Source organism: Leucopleurus acutus (assembly GCF_964270905.1).
Source record: "Leucopleurus acutus genome assembly, chromosome: 2".
NCBI classification, from domain to species: domain Eukaryota; kingdom Metazoa; phylum Chordata; class Mammalia; order Artiodactyla; family Delphinidae; genus Leucopleurus; species Leucopleurus acutus.
In genome coordinates this window covers 68,223,990-68,242,688 of record NC_139143.1, presented here as the reverse complement: position 1 = coordinate 68,242,688, position 18,699 = coordinate 68,223,990, and the positions used below count along the sequence as shown (strand labels likewise).

The 18,699-nt window shown below is 40.6% G+C and overlaps 1 protein-coding gene across 1 annotated transcript in view; it reads right to left on the bottom strand.

The window, feature by feature from the left end:
• DPT (dermatopontin) overlaps window positions 1-18,699 on the bottom strand; it is a gene marked incomplete at its 3' end in the record, with an annotated part of 38,276 nt that overhangs the window by 11,312 nt on the left and 8,265 nt on the right. The window contains exon 2 of the mRNA XM_082833429.1: window positions 4,580-4,705. Within this exon, the coding sequence (XP_082689555.1) occupies window positions 4,580-4,705 (126 nt within the window). The remainder of the gene's footprint in view (window positions 1-4,579; window positions 4,706-18,699) is intronic.

Below are 18,699 nucleotides of genomic sequence, written 5' to 3'. Positions count from 1 at the left end.
ATGGCCAAGAGGCACATGACAAGCTGCTCAACATCACTAATTATTAGAGAAATGCAAATCAAAACTACAATGAGGTATCACCCCACACCAGTTAGAATGGGCATCTTCAGAAAATCTACAATCAACAAATGCTGGAGAAGGTGTGGAGAAAAGGGAACCCTCTTTCACTGTTGGTGGGAATTTAAATTGATACAGCCACTATGGAGAACAGTATGGAGGTTCCTTAAAAAACTAAAAATAGATTTACCATATGACTCAGCAGTCCCACTACTGGGCATATACCCAGTGAAAACCATAAGTCAAAAAGACACATGCACCCTACTGTTCATTGCAGCTCTATTTACAATAGCTAGGCCATGAAAGCAACTTAAATCCCCATCTACAGATGAATGGACAAAGAAGATGTGGTACATATATACAATGGAATATTACTCAGCCATAAACAGGAACAAAATTGGGTCATTTGCAGAGACGTGGATGGACCTATAGACTGTCATAAAGAGTGAAATAAGTCAGAAAGAGAAAAACAAATATCGTATATTAACACATATATGTGGAACCTAGAAAATGATACAGATGAACCAGTTAGCAGGGTATAAATAGAGACACAGATATAGAGAACAAATGTATGGACACCAAGGCGGAAAGCGGGGGTGGTGGTGGTGGTGGGATGAATTGGGAGATTGGGATTGACATATATACACTAATATTTATAAAACAGATAACTAATAAAAGCCTGCTGTATTAAAAAATAAAATATAATTCAAAAAAAAAGTAAATGTGTTAACATGATAAGTGCTCAATAAATAAAAATCATCATTATCATCATCATCATGATCAACAGGAACTGAATCAAAGTCTATGAGTTGTACTTATTTTATATTCATTTATATTCAGTCTGATTAAATGAATTCATGAATAGAAGAATGAATGATTATTTCTAGAAAACAGTGAAGGAGAGCAGACTAGAGAGAACAAAATGACAAATTTGGTCTCAAATTGCGAGGTTTACTTTGTTCTAAAGTAGCTAGTAGGGCCTGGCCTTCGTTACCCAATACTTACTAGACAACCAGCGACATCTCTGAAATTTCTGCTCTTGAAGTCTGTGCATAAGAAAGGAGGCAGCACTGATATGCATGCAGCAAACACATTTCTGTATTATAAATATGGCACAGTAATTACGATGGCCACCCCAACTGATGGAAGGTATGACTGATTTTGCTCAAGCTCAGAGGGGCCATTGTCTCCCGAATGAGTGCTTTGTGCATCACGCAATGCCAGGCAATGGTTGGTGCAGGGCACCAAAGCATCTAAACTCAATGCAAGCTGCTTTAAATGTTAACATTCAGTCCTATTTCTCAAAGTGTGTGTGTCTCCATCTCTATAATAACAGCTTCCCACCTGCTCAGAAGAACCAGTGTAGAAGCTGCCCTTCCCACCAGACCTCTGGGAACAGTGCCGCAGCAGGCATTTGAGCTGGGGTGGGGGTGACAGACGCCACAGTGGAGGTGCCTATGAGGTCATTCTTGTCTCTGCCACGATTTCATGGGGAACAGTCATGCAGACACTATCCATCTTGTATTAAAATCTGAACAATGAGAGTAGGAGTTAAAGATTAGCTTTGATGGAGTGCTTTGGTAGACGGAGGAGAATATTATGATGAACTGATTTTCTTGTTGTTGTTAGCTAGAGCTATCTAGGAATTAAGAAGAAAAATTCTGTGGCTATGACTTGAGCAGGGGAGAGGGGGACCAGGCAGCGGAAAATAGAATGCAACATCTGAGAGTCATAGAAACTCAAGGCTGAAGGAAAACTAACGGTTTATCTATGTTAATTCTGAGGAAGGCCATTATTTTTTTGGTTAAAACGTATTATCCAGTGAACCTGATGTAAGGTCACGAATCTGGAGAAGAACCATTTAGGAAAGGAAACACATGCTCAATTCAAAACTGTCGGTTCCTGGGACATATTCTCCACATGGACAGCCTTAGCATGCTGATGGGGGACAGCCTGGGGCATGGCATGCAGCCGCTGGAGCTGTTTGGAGACTGAGGAATTATTTCAAACAGTCTGGGAAAGGTTGTGGCTTCCTCAGTGACGTGTTTGTGGTTTGCAGATGAATGGACTAAGAATTAATTCTCACATATAAATAAATATGTGTAACGTTTACATATGTATCCAATCCCAGTGGGGACTGGTAAGTGATGCCATGTCTGCATCTATCAGGAATTCACTTTCTTGCCAGAGCTCAGTGATGCTGTATTATCTCATGAGAAACTGCAGAGACTGAAATGGGAGCAGCACCTTGGTTCCCACCAAACAAATAAATCCCGCAGTTATGTGGGAGTTGGTTGGATGATTTTTTTTTTTTTTCCTGTGCAGAGTGGTGCTATTCCTGAATCCCTAAAAGCTTGCAAGCACAGAGAGGATAGATGCTCACTTCTCAGTGTCAGGCTCAATGCTGCAGAATGGCCTTCAAAGTGGGAAGAGAAAAATGTCCCCACCTACACATGTCCAGTTCCCTGGGAGGTGATTCAAGCTAGTTAAAGTGATGTAAGGGAAGGTTTCAAATAAGAGAGTTATCAGGAGTTTTCACTGTGGGAAGGTGTGGGAAAACAGTTCTCACTCCAAAGAGCTGTTAAAAGGATCAAATAAAATGATGCTCGTGAATGAAGTCTTTTTCCACTATAAAACATCATCATATCAATGTCAGGTTTCACCACTGTTACAGTTCCTATGCGCCTGTGATGTTTCGTTATTCATTCGAGAAATGTATTAAGGGCCCACTTTGTGCCAGGCAATGTGCTGAGATGCTGAAGAACTATGACCTAATTCATGCCCTAGAGGTTTCATTCAATTTAGAAAAACATATACCGTCATGACTCCGGAAATGTAAAGATGCCACTAAAATGTCTAGACACACCAGTGGGATAGTGAGTCATGCACTGCTTACCATGGTGATATGGCAGCCTCGTTCTGCTGCTGCTCCAAGTGTCCCTTTGAAAAAGTACCATTTCCTTGACAACCGTGGTAGCTCTCAGCTCTAGCACCACGCAACCAGAAAGAGGTGCAGTAAGTGAAGCCTTCCTTAGAGGGACCGCTTCTAAGTTGACTTGCTGTGTCTTTCTGAGTAATTCTCTCCTTTCTCCCCCCACCCTTTGGTTCTACCATCCATCAGTGACATGTCTGGGTGATGTAGTGGGATGAGGAAGGGGCAGGGTAGGGTGGTGAAGGAAGATGGGCAGACCATTGCAGACCAAAGCCAAGGATAAATATGGCTACCAGAGATTTGAATGTCTTGGGCAACTTAAGAAAAGTTGCACATCTCTATCTGTCAGTCTTTGATATCAAGACTTTGTGCCTACCTACATAGTTCCATGTTCATTAATTTCCTAGCATCTTAATGATTGGTGGGCTCCTTCCACTCTACCCTAGAATGTGAAGCCCCTTTGGCCCTGGATTCAGGACCTGTCACAGTTATATCCTACACCCTAGCCATGCCTGTTTGCCTGCTGTGGTGGAGTAAGAACAGCTTTATGGAGGCATTTTGGAAAGCTGGACGAGGTCCCTGCCCCATCAGATAGCTACTGATATCAGCTGACCTTGATCTCTGAAGTTACCATTTATCATTGCTTCAAACAGAAAAATGTTGAGTTTGGAGATGCATATCCCTAGAGACATTGTGCCCCACGTGGGCATCTGTGGAATAATGCTCTCTGATTGCAGAGAATAAGCATAACCCACAAGGCTGTTCTTCCAAGCATCACTCTGAGGAGAGATACATCATTTGAGTCAGCCAACCTTCAAATGTTGACACTTTTGGATTCCTTTGTCCAAAGCAGAAATGTCTGACTTGTTTGCAGACTGAAGAACTTGGGACAAGTTACGTCGTCAACATCCAGTGTAAGTTATCAGGGTAAATAAATATACATCCTTCTCCTAGTCAACCCAAAGTCTAGGTCAGGGGATATGTGGCATTAGCCCAGGGAGCCGGAAAGGAACAAAATTTCACAGACTGGAATTACATAGTTATCTAGAAAGCACTAGCCTCCTTTTTCAGTCTGTAATTATATACTATGTTTGCCACTCTGACCTGGAACAGGGTTGGCTTCTTCCAAAGAAGTCCCGTGGGAAAACATAAGTTCCCAGATGGGTTCAGCAGCCTTTGATGTGATGAGTAGTTATTGTGATAGAGGGAAAAGAGCACTAAAACAGGAGTCAGTACACTTCAGCTTAGAAGTGAACCCCCATGAAATAGCTGGGTGGTTTCCGGCAAGTCACATCCTTGCTCTATTCTGTTTGTTTCCTTTTCTGCCAAAAGAGGGATATAGGAGCAGTGGGTTGATGACCTGTAAGGTCTCTCCCAGTGTGAGTATTATTCTGGCATTTTCTTCCACTCATCCATCCATCCATCCATCCATCTCCTTCTATAGGCTAGATGCTATATTTAAAACTTGTTTGTGACAGCCCAGGCTTATTTGAAGCCAGAAACCTGGACCAGAGCACTGCCCCCCACCACCCCGCAAGTCCCCTCCAGCCCCAGAAGCAGTGAGGAGTTGCGTTTGGCTGCTAAACTCACCAGCAGGAATATGGGCATCTCTTGCTGTAGCGACAACAGTAAAATTGCCACTCCCGATCCAGCACTGACTCGAAGTAGCGGCTCTGGAATCCTGCCACCAGTCCGTTGTTGGAGCACGTCTGGTACCTGAAGAGAAGAGAACAAGTCCAAGTCAACCAACCACAAGGATGCACAAGTAGAGCCCCCCTTTCCAAGATCCCAGCTCCCTCAGTTATTGAGTCATGACACTCTTTCAATGACCTAGATTCCTTACAATTTATTCCATTTTTATGCAAATCATAAAAAAACTTTGTTTTACTGGTAGGAATGATGTATACTCACCATTAAAATTCAAATGATTCACAGTCTTTCAACCGAAGGAAAATTGGGAAACTCTGCTCTTGTTAGACCTCTATGAATATATTGTTAGATGGAAGAATGCATAAATGAATGGATATAGAGGCATCTAGAATTTTTACAAATGCAATATTATATTGTTCATGCCATTTAAAATAAAAGATAATGTAATTCACATTACTTGCATTAAAATAAAAAGAATACAAAGAGACGCTTTCACAAGACCTTCTTAGAAGCATAAGCCTGGAGACGGAGCACAAGGATACTCAGCAGGCAAAGCCCAGATGGGCACAGCGATTTGTACAGGGTGACCCAGTACAAGCTGTGGGGAGCTGGGACCACAACCCCAAGTTTTCACAACTTATCCAGGAATCTTTCTATTGCCCACTAGACAGCAAGCTCTACGTGGTCAGGGAGTGTTTGGTCAAAATTCTATCCCCAGTGCCCACTGTGGGTCCTGGCATATGGAGGCAGTCCTTACAGAGTGGTGACGGGCCACCTGAACTCCTCAAACATCCTCTAAGGGTCCCTTTCCTGTCTAAGCTGCTCCGTTCTAATTCTTCTAGTCTACAGACCCTCCCTGCAGTCACATGAATTGTCACTGTGTCATTCTATCTGGGCTGCTGTTGGTCTAGGAATCAGCCTGTTTCATCTTCACAGCACCTTGCTAGCTAAGCGTTGGCTTAGAATAGTGTAATCATTTCTCCCTTTGTTCCATCTCCTGTCCCACTTTCTCCCACTCTTTCCCCATATCCCACCGGTGCCTTGAGGCTTGCTCCTTTTGCTGTGTTGATGAGGTTGCTGTTCTCCACCTGGCCACAGTGGGCTCCCACCTTGCGCAGAGTGAGAGCTTTCATAAAACCTTCCAAAGGAGGTCTTTAGCTACCTCTGCTTCTTTGTATTCTTACCCACCTGGCCATTGATCATGTTCCCTCTTATGAGTAAGCAGAGAAGGCAGTTGTCTCTGTGTCACAACCTGACAGCTGCTGGAATACAACCCTGCTTTTCAAGGAAAGGTAAGTTTCCAGAAAATATAATAGGTAAAGTAAGAATAAGTACCTGATGCTGATAGGTGAGAGGGACCTTGCTGACACACAAACTATAAAACCATCAGTGACTGGATTTCATTTCATTCTTTTTAATTATTGGAAATGATCTTCTGGGTCTGACAAAACTAGATATTAAATATATTTCATGTCTGGTCAGAAAGCATCTGTACTTTTCATCATTTATTATTCATTTATTCATTTATGCTTATATATATTCAGACATGTGTTTATTTATCCATTCATTCATTCAACAAACTTGTACTCCCTCACTATTCTGTTTCAATCACAGTGCTTCTGTGTGGAAAGAAGAATTGAGAGATGGGCTTGGTACTCGGTCACCATACAAACTGGCTTGAATTCCAGGTTCCCAGGACCTGTAAGAAGTTCTGAAAGACCTTAGAAAGCTCAACTGTAGGAGATCAATAATGCAATTTATGACGTAAATTGAGACCTGTGCCCTTTGATGATCTAGTCTTCTTTGCTCTACCAGTACTCGCATCTCATCAGGAGTATTACCGCCTTGGAAAACACCTGGTATGTATCAGGAAGCCACACACTTGGAATGGACAACCAAGGTCTGAAGGGTAGCCTTGGGGGCTGATCTTCCAGCATGGTCTTATTCTATCCTAATCCTAGCAGTGCGAGTGAAAGCCAACTTCAACAGAAAGCTCTAAGAGTTGTAAACAAAGCTCATATGTGTCCAAAGAGAGACGGTGCAGCAAACTGGTGCTCTCTGTGAGCTTCCTCCTTACCATCACTAAAATTCTGCCTTCCTCTAAAACAGCCCTTTCAGAACTGAGCCAGGCTGTGGTTTCCCTGGAGCTGTTGTTCCATTGTCTTGGTTTGTCCTGTGCACTCAGACTATCACGGGGATAGCATTCCCAGGGTGGTGAGTTCCCATAAGCAAAAATAAATGTAGCAAGATAAGCTGAATGGTTTCACGGGGTACCAGTTCTGAAGGCTATCCAAGTTCCATGAATTCTCCGCCGGCTGCCAGCCAGGCAGCTGACCCCATAGTCCTGTATGGGAAGTGTGTGTGTCACTCTTTCACATACCACCTCAGATAACACTGCCCTGTGAAGATTATTTGGACACTACAGGCCCAGGGCCTAAGAACATATGATGAAAGTTAGACAACCAAAGAGAGCTCACCTCCCCCAGCTTCTGTCCCATTGCACTCACATTTTAGTAGAGTGAGCCTGCACTGGAGTTTGGCAGTACATGAGGCCAACACAATGAAATTATTCCTTCTAGAATTGGATTTTTGTAAGGGTACATTTTCACACTCATGTGGGAGCAGTATAGCAGGGTGGTTAAGAGCATAGGCTATGTTGCTGGACTGGTGCTCCAACCACTTCTGACTGTGTCACCTTTGACAGGCTTCAGACCCTCTAATGGTCTCAGTTTCCTCATCTGTAAAATGGGCATAATAACAGTATGTACTTATTAAAGTTATTGTGAAGACCAAATAAGGCGATGTATATACAACTCTGGGGATAGTGTCTATTAATGATTAATAAATTACTTACTGTTGTCATCATACTTTCATTTAGTCCACACGGCACTTGTGAGTATACTCTGTGAAATCTGCCCTTGGCTTCCCAGTCTCCATCAGTGGAAAGCTGGTGGACTCATATGTGTTCCTTGAGCAGCTGTTTCCCTAAAACAAAGCTCACAGCAGTCGACTGTCTTAGTCACTGACACACCCACTTTGCAGCATAGATATTTGAGTCTGACTTATTGCCCCCAATAGATGGTAAAGTCCTTGAAGGAGAAAGATCACTTAATCTTCAATTTGAATTCCCCACAGTGCCTGACAATGGGGTCTAGCAAATGTTTGATGGAAGAATGATGAACAAATGAATGATCAGGGCATCTTCCATTATCAGAGGCAGAATGGACTTTTAAAAGCCTGTCATTCAAATCCAGGAAGGGCCCTGAAACTCCCTCCAAGTAGTTCTCAGGAACTCACGTTGAGCAATCCATCTTCCCACTTCCACCTTCTCTTTCAGGAACAAAGCCTACTCCAGGACGAGGGTGAAAAATGAATATAGCTTTAGGCATTTCTCTCCCTTTCAATCAATCACCTTTTTAAAAAGTACCTTATTTAATAAGACTCAGTAACATTTGGCCACAAACTGCAGGATTGCAAACACAGGAACCAGGCAGGGGAGAAAGGGAATGAGGGCAGCCTGTCAATGGGAGCGGCGGGGGAAGTTGGAGAAAACTTGAATCATTAAAGTGATTCAGATTCAATTTTTTTTAAAGAGTTTTATTAGAAACTAATCAAGATGCTTTTTTTTTTTTTTTTTTTTTGCAGTACGCGGGCCTCTCACTGTTGTGGCCTCTCCCGTTGCGGAGCACAGGCTCCGGAGGTGCAGGCTCAGCAGCCATGGCTCACGGGCCCAGCCGCTCCGCGGCATGTGGGATCCTCCCGGACCGGGGCACGAACCCGTGTCCCCTGCATCGGCAGGCGGACTTTCAACCACTGCGCCACCAGGGAAGCCCCAGATTCAATTTTTAAAAAAGGTTGACGGTGAAAAGACATTCTTGAGGATCTGCTTTACTTCCCAGCACTTGGTTGTTGCTCCTGAACGGTCCACAGAAAAGAGTTTGAGCCCAAGACTAGCTTTCCTGGTGTACAGTGACAGGACCCCAGCTGAGCCCTAGGCACAGACTCCCTGAGAACATTCCCTCAGAGTCTCAGGACCCTGGGGTGCCCTCATTCAGGACTCTCTCCTCTCCATTTGAAAAGCCATATTTTCTTTCTTATCATCTCTTTGAAGCCTGGAGGCTCAGTTTCACAAACTGGAGCACTGTTAGCTGTGCTCCACCTGACACTAGAAACTTTCTAGAAGGAAAATCAGCAGGCAGTTACTCCTCCTCTGACGATAGTCATGGACCTTTTCTGAGAAAGTGGTCTTTCTGAAAGTGGTTTCTCTCAGGGCCTTCACCCTAAAAGCAAAGACAAAACCTTCTCCTGTGTCCACAATAACAAAACATGGAAGTGATAGGATGCAGGGGAAAGAGCCCTTGTTGAGGAATCAGCAGCATGAGTTCTGGTCCTAGCCCTGACCTTCACATGCTGTGTGGAGCCTCATCTAAGTCACTGTGAGGATGAAATAAAATGATGCCTGCAAAAATCTTGGCGAAGACAGAAACAGGAAGATCCAGGATCCAAACGCAGATTTTTCTGAGGCCAAAGCTCCTGGTCATGAACTTTCAGGGAGCACAAACTGCTGCTCCAGGATTGTCATTCTGCTTCTGGTCCAATCTCCAGCCAGGCTTTCTCACTGTTTTTTTGTGTTCTTCATTGGGTCCAGGGCTGTTGGTCAGGCCCAATGATGGAGGCCAGGACTGGAAGGTGTGCACATATCTGGTTTTGCTGGTGAACTCCTCTGTGAAGTTTTAGTCTCTCCTTCCAGTCTCTGCTGGTCTCAGTCCCAACTCAAAGAAAGTCCAAACTCTTAGCAAGTTGGGCGTGGCATTGGGTTGAGTGGAGAACAGGGTAAAGGAAAGCAGCACTATCTTGGTTAAGAGCTTTTACAGTCCCATCAAATGGGTGGGCTGGTTGTGCTGGTAGCTTTCTTCCAGCTCTATAAACATACAGACGTGTTTCCAGGACTGCTATCCAGTCTTCAGCTCCACAGCAAATATGAAATAAGAGCAGCTTTGATCATCATCCAGGCTGGTGGCCACTCCATGTGACTGGGAGACCATGTGGCAAAGCTCTTACTCCCCAGTGTTTCTCTCCCAACCCAGCTTGATGAGGGTTTAAATTCCACCAAGGGAGACTCATTCTTTTAGAGTAAAGTTTGACTCCTGTAAATTCTATTTTCCCCAGAATAGTCCTTTGAGTTGCTATCAGACATTTATAACATGGGTCACAGAGTTTCAGAATGTTTGTGAAGTTTTTCAACAAATAGTCATTAGAACCTACTCTATGTCAGGTGCTGTACTTGGTCTGCAATCCTTTCCAGACAACTCTGCTAATAAGAGACACCACAACAATACAGATATTGGAGAGAAGAAGTAGATTTGTAGTAAAGAGAGAAAAGAGAAACAAGAAACTGGCTTGGGATGGTGGGGCAGTGAAATGGCAAGGGGCAGAAGCAAACCAATTTAGGAGCACGTTTGCCTACTTAAAGGAGCTTTAAAAGTTCTGGATTTCTCTCTTAAGCCCCAACAGAATGACTCCATTCCCCATCTTGTCCTTTCTGCTGACATTTATACCTACTTACACAAAATGGAGATGACAATTTCTACCCTGATAGTATTACATGAAGATTAAAGAGAAGCTATATGTCAAGTGTCTACCCCAGAGCATAGCACAAAGTTTATCATGAAAGGGCAGGAAAGGAGCTCTCCCAGAGATCTCCGTCTGAATGTTAAGACTGAGCTCCACCCAACAGCAAGCAAACTCCAGTGCTGGAAGCCCAATGCCAAACAATTAGCAAGACGGAAGCACAACCCCACCCATTAGCACAGAGGCTGCCTAAAATCACAATAAGGTCACAGACTCCCCAAAACACACCACAAGACACAGTCTTGCCCACCAGAAAGAGAAGATCCAGCCTCATCCACAAGAACACAGGCACCAGTCCCCTCCACCAGCAAGCCTACACAACCTATTGAACCAACCTTGCCCACTAGGGGCAAACACCAAAAACAACAGGAACTATGAACCTACAGCCTGTGAAAAGGAGACCCCAAATACATGAAGTTAAACAAAATGAGAAGAAAGAGAAATATGCAGCAGATGAAGGAGAAAGATAAAAATCCACCAGACCAAATAAATGAAGAGGAAATAGGCAGTCTACCTGAAAAAGAATTCAGAGTAATGATAGTAAAGATGCTCCAAAATCTTGGAAATAGAATGGAGAAAATACAGGACACATTTAACAAGGACCTAGAAGAACTAAAGAGCAAACAAACAATGATGAACAACACAACAAATGAAATAAAAAATCTCTAGAAGGAATCAATAGCAGAATAACTGAGGCAGATCAATGGATAAGGGACCTGGAAGATAAAATAGTGGAAATAACTACTGCAGAGCAGAATAAAGAAAAAAGAATGAAAAGAATTAAGGACAGTCTCAGAGACCTTGGGGACAATATTAAACACAACCAACATTCAAATTATAGGGGTCCCAGAAGAAGAAGAGAAAAAGAAAGTGTCTGAGAAAATATTTGAAGAGATCATAGTTGAAAACTTCCCTAACATGGGAAAGGAAATAGTCACCCAAGTCCAGGAAGCACAGAGAGTTCCCATACAGGATAAATCCAAGGAGAAACATGCCAAGACACATAAAATCAAACTATCAAAAATTAAATACAAAGGAAAAATAGTAAAGGCAGCAAGGGAAAAGAAACAAATAACATACAGGGGAATCCCCATAAGGTTAACAGCTGACCTTTCAGCAGAAACTCTGCAAGCCAGAAGGGAATGGCAGGACATATTTAAAGTGATGAAAGGGAAATACCTACAACCAAGATTACTCTACCCAGCAAGGATCTCATTCAGATTCAACAGAGAAAATAAAACGTTTAGAGACAAGCAAAAGCTAAGAGAATTCAACACCATCAAACCAGCTTTACAACAAATGCTAAAGGAACTTCTCTAGGCAGGAAACACAAGAGAAGGAACAGACCTACAAAAACAAACCTAAAACAATTAAGAAAATGGTAATAGGAACATACATATTGATAATTACCTTAAATGTAAATGGATTAAATGCTCCAACAAAAAGACATAGACTGGCTGAATGGATACAAAAATAAGACCTGTATATATGCTGTTTACAAGAGACCCACTTCAGACCTAGGGACACATACAGACTGAAAGTGATGGGATGGAAAAAGATATTCCATGCAAATGGAAATCGAAAGTAAGCTGGCATAGCAATTCTCATATCAGACAAAATAGACTTTAAAAAAAAGACTATTACAAGAGACAAAGAAGGACTCTACATAATGATCAAGGGATCAATCCAAGAAGAAGATATAAAAATTGTAAATATTTATGCACCCAATATAGGAACATCTCAGTGCATAAGGCAAATGCTAACAGCCATAAAAGGGGAAATCAACAGTAACACAATAATAGTAGAGGACTTTAACACCCCACTTTTACAAATGGACAGATCATCCAAAATGAAAATAAATATGGAAACACACGCTTTAAATCACACATTAAACAAGATGGACTTAATTAATATTTATAGGATATTCCATCCAGAAACAACAGAATACACTTTCTTCTCAAGTGCTCATGGAACATTCTCCAGGATAGATCATATATTGGGTCACAAATCAAGCCTCAGTAAATGTAAGAAAACTGAAATCGTATCAAGCATTTTTTCTGACCACAATGCTATGAGACTAGATATCAATTACAGGAAAAAAAATGTAAAAAAATACAAATAGATATAAGCTAAAAAATACAATACTAAATAACCAAGAAATCACTGAAGAAAGGAAAGAGGAAATTAAAAAATACTTAGAAACAAATGACAATTAAAACATGGCAACCCAAAACCTATGGGATGCAGCAAAAACATTTCTAAGAGGGAAGTTTGTAGCAATACAATCCTACCTCAAGAAACAATAAAAATCTCAAATAAACAATGTAACCTTTCACCTAAAGCAATTGGAGAAAGAAGAGCAAAGAACCCCCCAAAGTTAGCAGAAGTAAAGAAATCATAAAGATCAGATAAGAAATAAATGAAAACTAAATGAAGGAAACAATAGCAAAGATCAATAAAACTAAAAGTTGGTTCTTTGAGAAGATAAACAAAATTGATAAACCATTAGCCAGACTCATCATGAAAAAGAGGGAGAAGACTCAAATCAACAGATTTAGAAATGAAAAAGAAGTAACAACTGACACTGCAGAAATAGAAAGGATCATGAGAGATTAGTAAATGCAACTATATGCTAATAAAATGGACAACCTGGAAGAAATGGACAAATTCTTAGAAAAGCATATTCCGAGACTGAACCAGGAAGAGCTAGAAAATATAAACAGACCAATCACAAGCACTGAAATTGAAACTGTGATTAAAAATCTTCCAACAAACAAAAGCCCGGGACCAGCTGGCTTCACAGGCGATTCTATCAGACATTTAGAGAAAAGCTAACACCTATCCTTCTCAAACTCTTCCAAAATATAGAGGAGGGAGGAAGATTCCCAAACTCATTCTATGAGGCCACCATCACCCTGATACCAAAACCAGACAAAGTTGTCACAATAAAAGAAAACTACAGGCCAGTATCACTGATGAACATAGATGCAATAATCCTCAACAAAATACTAGCAAACAGAATCCAATAGTACATTAACAGGATCATACACCATGATCAAGTGGGATCTATCCCAGGAATGCAAGCATTCTTCAATATATGCAAATCAACAATGTGATAAACCATATTAACAAACTGAAAGGTAAAAACCATATGATAATCTCAATAGATGCAGAAAAAGCTTTCAACAAAATTCAACACCCATTTATGATAAAAACTCTCTAGATAGGAGGCAGAGAGGGAACCTACCTCAACGTAATAAAGGCCATATATGACAAGCCCACAGTCAACATCGTTCTCAATGGTGAAAAACTGAAACCATTTTCTCTAAGATCAGGAACAAGACAAAGTTGCCCACTCTCCCCACTATTATTCCACATGATTTTGGAAGTTTTAGCCACAGCAATCAGAGAAGAAAAAGAAATAAAAGGAATCAAAATCAGAAAAGACAAAGTAAAGCTGTCACTGTTTGCAGATGACATGATATTATACATAGATAATCCTAAAGATGCTACCAGAAAACTACTAGAGCTAATCAATGAATTTGGTAAAGTAGCATGATACAAAATTAATGCACAGAAATCTCTTATATTCCTATACACTAATGTTGAAAAATGTGAAAGAGAAATTAAGGAAACACTCCCATTTACTATTGCAACAAAAAGAATAAAATACCTAGGAATAAACCTACCTAAGGAGACAAAAGACCTGTATGCAGAAAACTATAAGACACTGATGAAAGAAATTAAAGATGATACAAACAGATGGAGTGCTATACCATGTTCTTGGATTGGAAGAATCAATATTGTGAAAATGACTATACTACCCAAAGCAATCTACAGATTCAATGCAATCCCTATCAAATTACCAATGGCATTTTTTACAGAACTAGAACAAAAAATGTTAAAATTTGTATGGAGACACAAAAGACCCTGGATAGCCAAAGCAATCTTGAGAAAGAAAAATGCAGCCGGAAGAATCAGGTTCCCTGACTTCAGACTATACTACAAAGCTACAGTAATCAAGACAGTATGGTACTGGCACAAAAACAGAAATATAGATCAATGGAACAGGATAGAAAGCCCAGCGATAAACCCATGCACATATGGTCACCTTATCTTTGATAAAGGAAGCAAAAATATACAATGGAGAAACGACAGCCTCTTCAATAAGTGGTGCTGGGAAAACTGGACAGCTACATGTAAAAGAATGAAATTAGAACACTTACTAACACCATACACAAAAATAAACTCAAAATGGATTAAAGTCCTAAATATAAGGCCAGACACTATAAAACTCTTAGAGGAAAACATAGGCAGAACACTCTATGACATACATCACAGCAAGATCCTTTTTGACCCACCTCCTAGGGAAATGGAAATAAAAACAAAAATAAACAAATGGGACCTCATGAAAGTTAAAAGCTTGTGCACAGCAAAGGAAACCATAAACAAGACAAAAAGGCAACCCTCAGAATGGGAGAAAATATTTGCAAATGAAGCAACCGACAAAGGATTTTTCTCCAAAATTTACAAGCAGCTCATGCAGCTCAATATCACAAAAACAAACAACCCAATCCAAAAATGGCCAGAAGACCTAAATAGACATTTCTCCAAAGAAGATATAAAGGTAGCCAACAACCACATGAAAGCGTTCAACATCACTAATCATTAGAGAAATTCAAATCAAAACTACAATGAGGTATCACCTCACAGTGGTCAGAATGGCCACGATCAAAAAACCTACAAACAATAAATGCTGGAGAGGGTGTGGAGAAAAGGCAACCCTCTTGCACTGTTGGTGGGAATGTAAATTGGTACAGTCACTATGGAGAACAGTATGGAGTTTCCTTAAAAAACTAAAAATAGAACTACTCTTTGGCCCAGAAATTCCACTAGTGGGCATATACCCTGAGAAAACCATAATTCAAAAAGAGTTATGTACCACAATGTTCATTTTAGCACTATTTACAATAGCCAGGACATGGACCCAACCTTAGTGTCCATCGACAGATGAATGGATAAAGATGATGTGGCACATATATACAAAGAAATATTACTCAGCCATAAAAAGAACCGAAATTGAGTTATTTGTAGTGAGGTGGATGGAGCCTGTCATACAGAGTGAAGTAAGTCAGAAAGAGAAAAGAAATACTGTATGCTAACACATATATATGGAATCTTTAAAAAATTGGTTCTGATGAACCTAGGGGCAGGACAGGAATAAAGATTCGATGTAGAAAATGGACTTGAGGACACGGGGAGGGGGATGGTAAGCTGGGACAAAGTGAGAGAGTGACATGGACGTATATACACTACAAAATGTAAAATAGATAGCCAGTGGGAAGCTATCATAGCACAGGGAGATCAGCTCGGTGCTTTGTGACTACCTAGAAGGGTGGGATAGGAATGGTGGGAGGGAGATACAAGAGGGAGGGGATATTGGGTATATGTATACATATAGCTGGTTCACTTTGTTATACAGCAGAAACTAACACATATAGCTGGTTCACTTTGTTATACAGCAGAAACTAACACAACAGTGTAAAGCAATTATACTCCAATAAAGATGTTTAAAAAAAAAAGTCAGGAAAGGTAGTAGTTGTTATTATTACTATTATCATAAATATTTGCAATTAAATGGAAAGAGAAACTACATTCTAGTCTCCACAAAACACTTTCTGTTGGAGCCTACGTTAGGAATTATCAAGGTTGAACCCTTCCAGTGGGGCAGTAAGATTAGCCTCAGAAAGTAAATGATAAAACATAATTTGAAGCTCACCTGCTCCAAGAAATCTTCCTTTCTTGACAATTGTAACTCCTGCTGATTTTTCTTCCTCATGATACATTGATGTCACCATCACACATTTCACCTAACATGTACTATCTCTGAACCATTTCATCGTGGGATAGTGCAGGGGTTTTGAAGGTAAACACTGTACCACTGATTACTGGTCCCCCTGCCACAATGATGGGGATATGAACAGTCTCTTTAAATAATGCTGAGTTATATGCTGTCTGCTCTCTTCCTGCCCACATCTGGGTAAGAGTTCTGCTATCTTCTCCATGTCGGGTTTTAATTCTGCTAGTATATAGCAGGTTTCAAGATGGTGAATCAGAAATGAACTGCTGAACAGCTTCTCTGGATAGAAAGCCATAGGACAGGACAAGGGAGAAATAGAAATTCTTCCCAAAACACAAACTCCTGCCCTGTTTTAGAAAAATACAAGCAGTAGAGGCTAACCCAAAGGCCTCTGAGAAGATCCAGGTTATATTATGAGATGTATTTATGTCCTGAGATCACTTTTGGCCTGAGAACAATTCCAGGTCACGCAGGGATTTCAGGCTTAATTAACCACAGGAGCTCCTGAAGTCAATTATTTACAATATTTGTTAACCAAGCGATCTAATACTACCGCTGTGTTATCTGAAATGTGAAAAATATTTGACATTCATATTGTACACTTAATATGTATACTGAATTATATGTTCCCAAAACGAAATGTTACCTATCAGTGGTCTTTGTAATCTAGCAATTTGTATATTTCAACTCCAGCTTTATAATTTACCAACTGTGTGACATTTATCTCTTTGAGTTTCAGTTTCCAGAGAGTAGTCATTATAGTAAGGATAAATAACTCTTATATAGGACTTACCATGAGCCAGCCGTTGTGTTAAGCACTATACCTGCATTATTTATTTTAATCACCAAAACAATCCTGTGAAATGGGCTTGGATAATCAGTTCCCCACCACCACCACCATTTGATGGATAAGGAAACTCAGGTTTAGAGAGGTTAAGTAATTCCCCAAAGGACACACAGCCAATAATACATATATATTATCTCATTTAATTCTCACAACAATTCTGGGGCATTGTCTTTGTAGAAGTAGAAGCTGAGGCTTAGAAAGTTGACATGACTTGCCTAAAGTTAGTAGTGGGGCTGCATTTTGAGAACTGTTCTGTTTGTCTCCAAAGTCCATATTCTTTCAGTTACTTCAAGATACCTCGAAGAAACACACACATACACACAGAGAGAGAGGAGAGAGAAAGGTATCCTAATTCTGTGGAAATCTCTTATTCATTAGGAATATTATATCTGACAAGTATGCAGACAGAAGCAAATCCCCTACTGGAGGAGTGAACATTTACCATCCTATGAGCACAGCCAAGAGCCATTTTGCAAAGCCCAAGTTCCCTCAGACAATTGATTCCTAGATCTTAGGACAGTGACCAAGATGGAAAGGTGGCAAGAATCCTAGATCTGCTATAACTCTATTCTCCCACACTCAACCTTGTTTCCTTCAGAGGTCAATCTTACATAGGTGTGATATCTTCTTTAGCCCAGAACTGACTACAACTTTATTCAAGACCAAAAATACCACCAACATTTAATATTCACCGGCAGCACTGTGGCATCAGCACTGTGGCTTGGGTTCCTCCTCTGCACTAGCTATGAGCAGGCAAGTCTCCTAATGCTTCTGAACCGCGTTCCTTCATGTATAAAATGGGGGAAATAGTAATGCTGCCTTGCAGTATTATTGTGAAGATCAAATAAGATTAGACCATGAGTAGCACAAGGGCATAGACTGTGGGTTACTTATCTTCATAATCTTGGAGTCTGGCAAAGTTTGTGATAATAAACATTTGGTAGTGAATGAATAAGCAAATGAATGTATGACTGAGGAATACTTTATAAACTATAAAGCACCATATCAATTAGGATTAAGATAATAGCACTTATACTTAATGTACTTGTTTCACTGCTTTTTCAATTGCTTCACTCTTGGCTTTAATTCCTAATCTATGACGTAGGGAGGTTGTTCTGGATTTTACATGAGATCCCTCCCAGTGCTGAGATTTTGTGATTCTGTTGCACTCTGCCTTTTAAACTCCCAATATGTACTCTACCAGCCTGCCTCCTTATTTTTTAATCTTTTAATTCTGAAATAATTTTTGAGATACAGAAGATTTGTAAAGATAATACATAGGATTCATGTATGCCCTTCACCTAGCTTACCCTAAAGGTATCTTTCATCACTCTGGTGCCTTTATGAACACTAAGAAATTAACATTGTACATCACTAAACTCCAGACTTCATTTAGGTTTTACCAGATTTTCCATTAATGCCCTTTTTCTGTTACAGGATCCAAACCAGGATACCATGTAGCATTTAGCCCGTATGGCTTTTGCAATAAAAAGTTTTGCTATTATATTTTTAAAAGCATATTGGGACATTAAGATTTGTGGGATAATGGAAACCTAATAAAGAATTTATCCTGAGCTAACAAGTGTGCCAGCCATCCTCTGCACATGGTTTAGAGAACTTCAGGAAGTCAAAAAAGACCATCCTGCATGGTGGTGAATGCAAGAAGCCAAAATGAGTTGTGTACAATAAAATTGAGCCCCATATTATAGACACTGGAATATT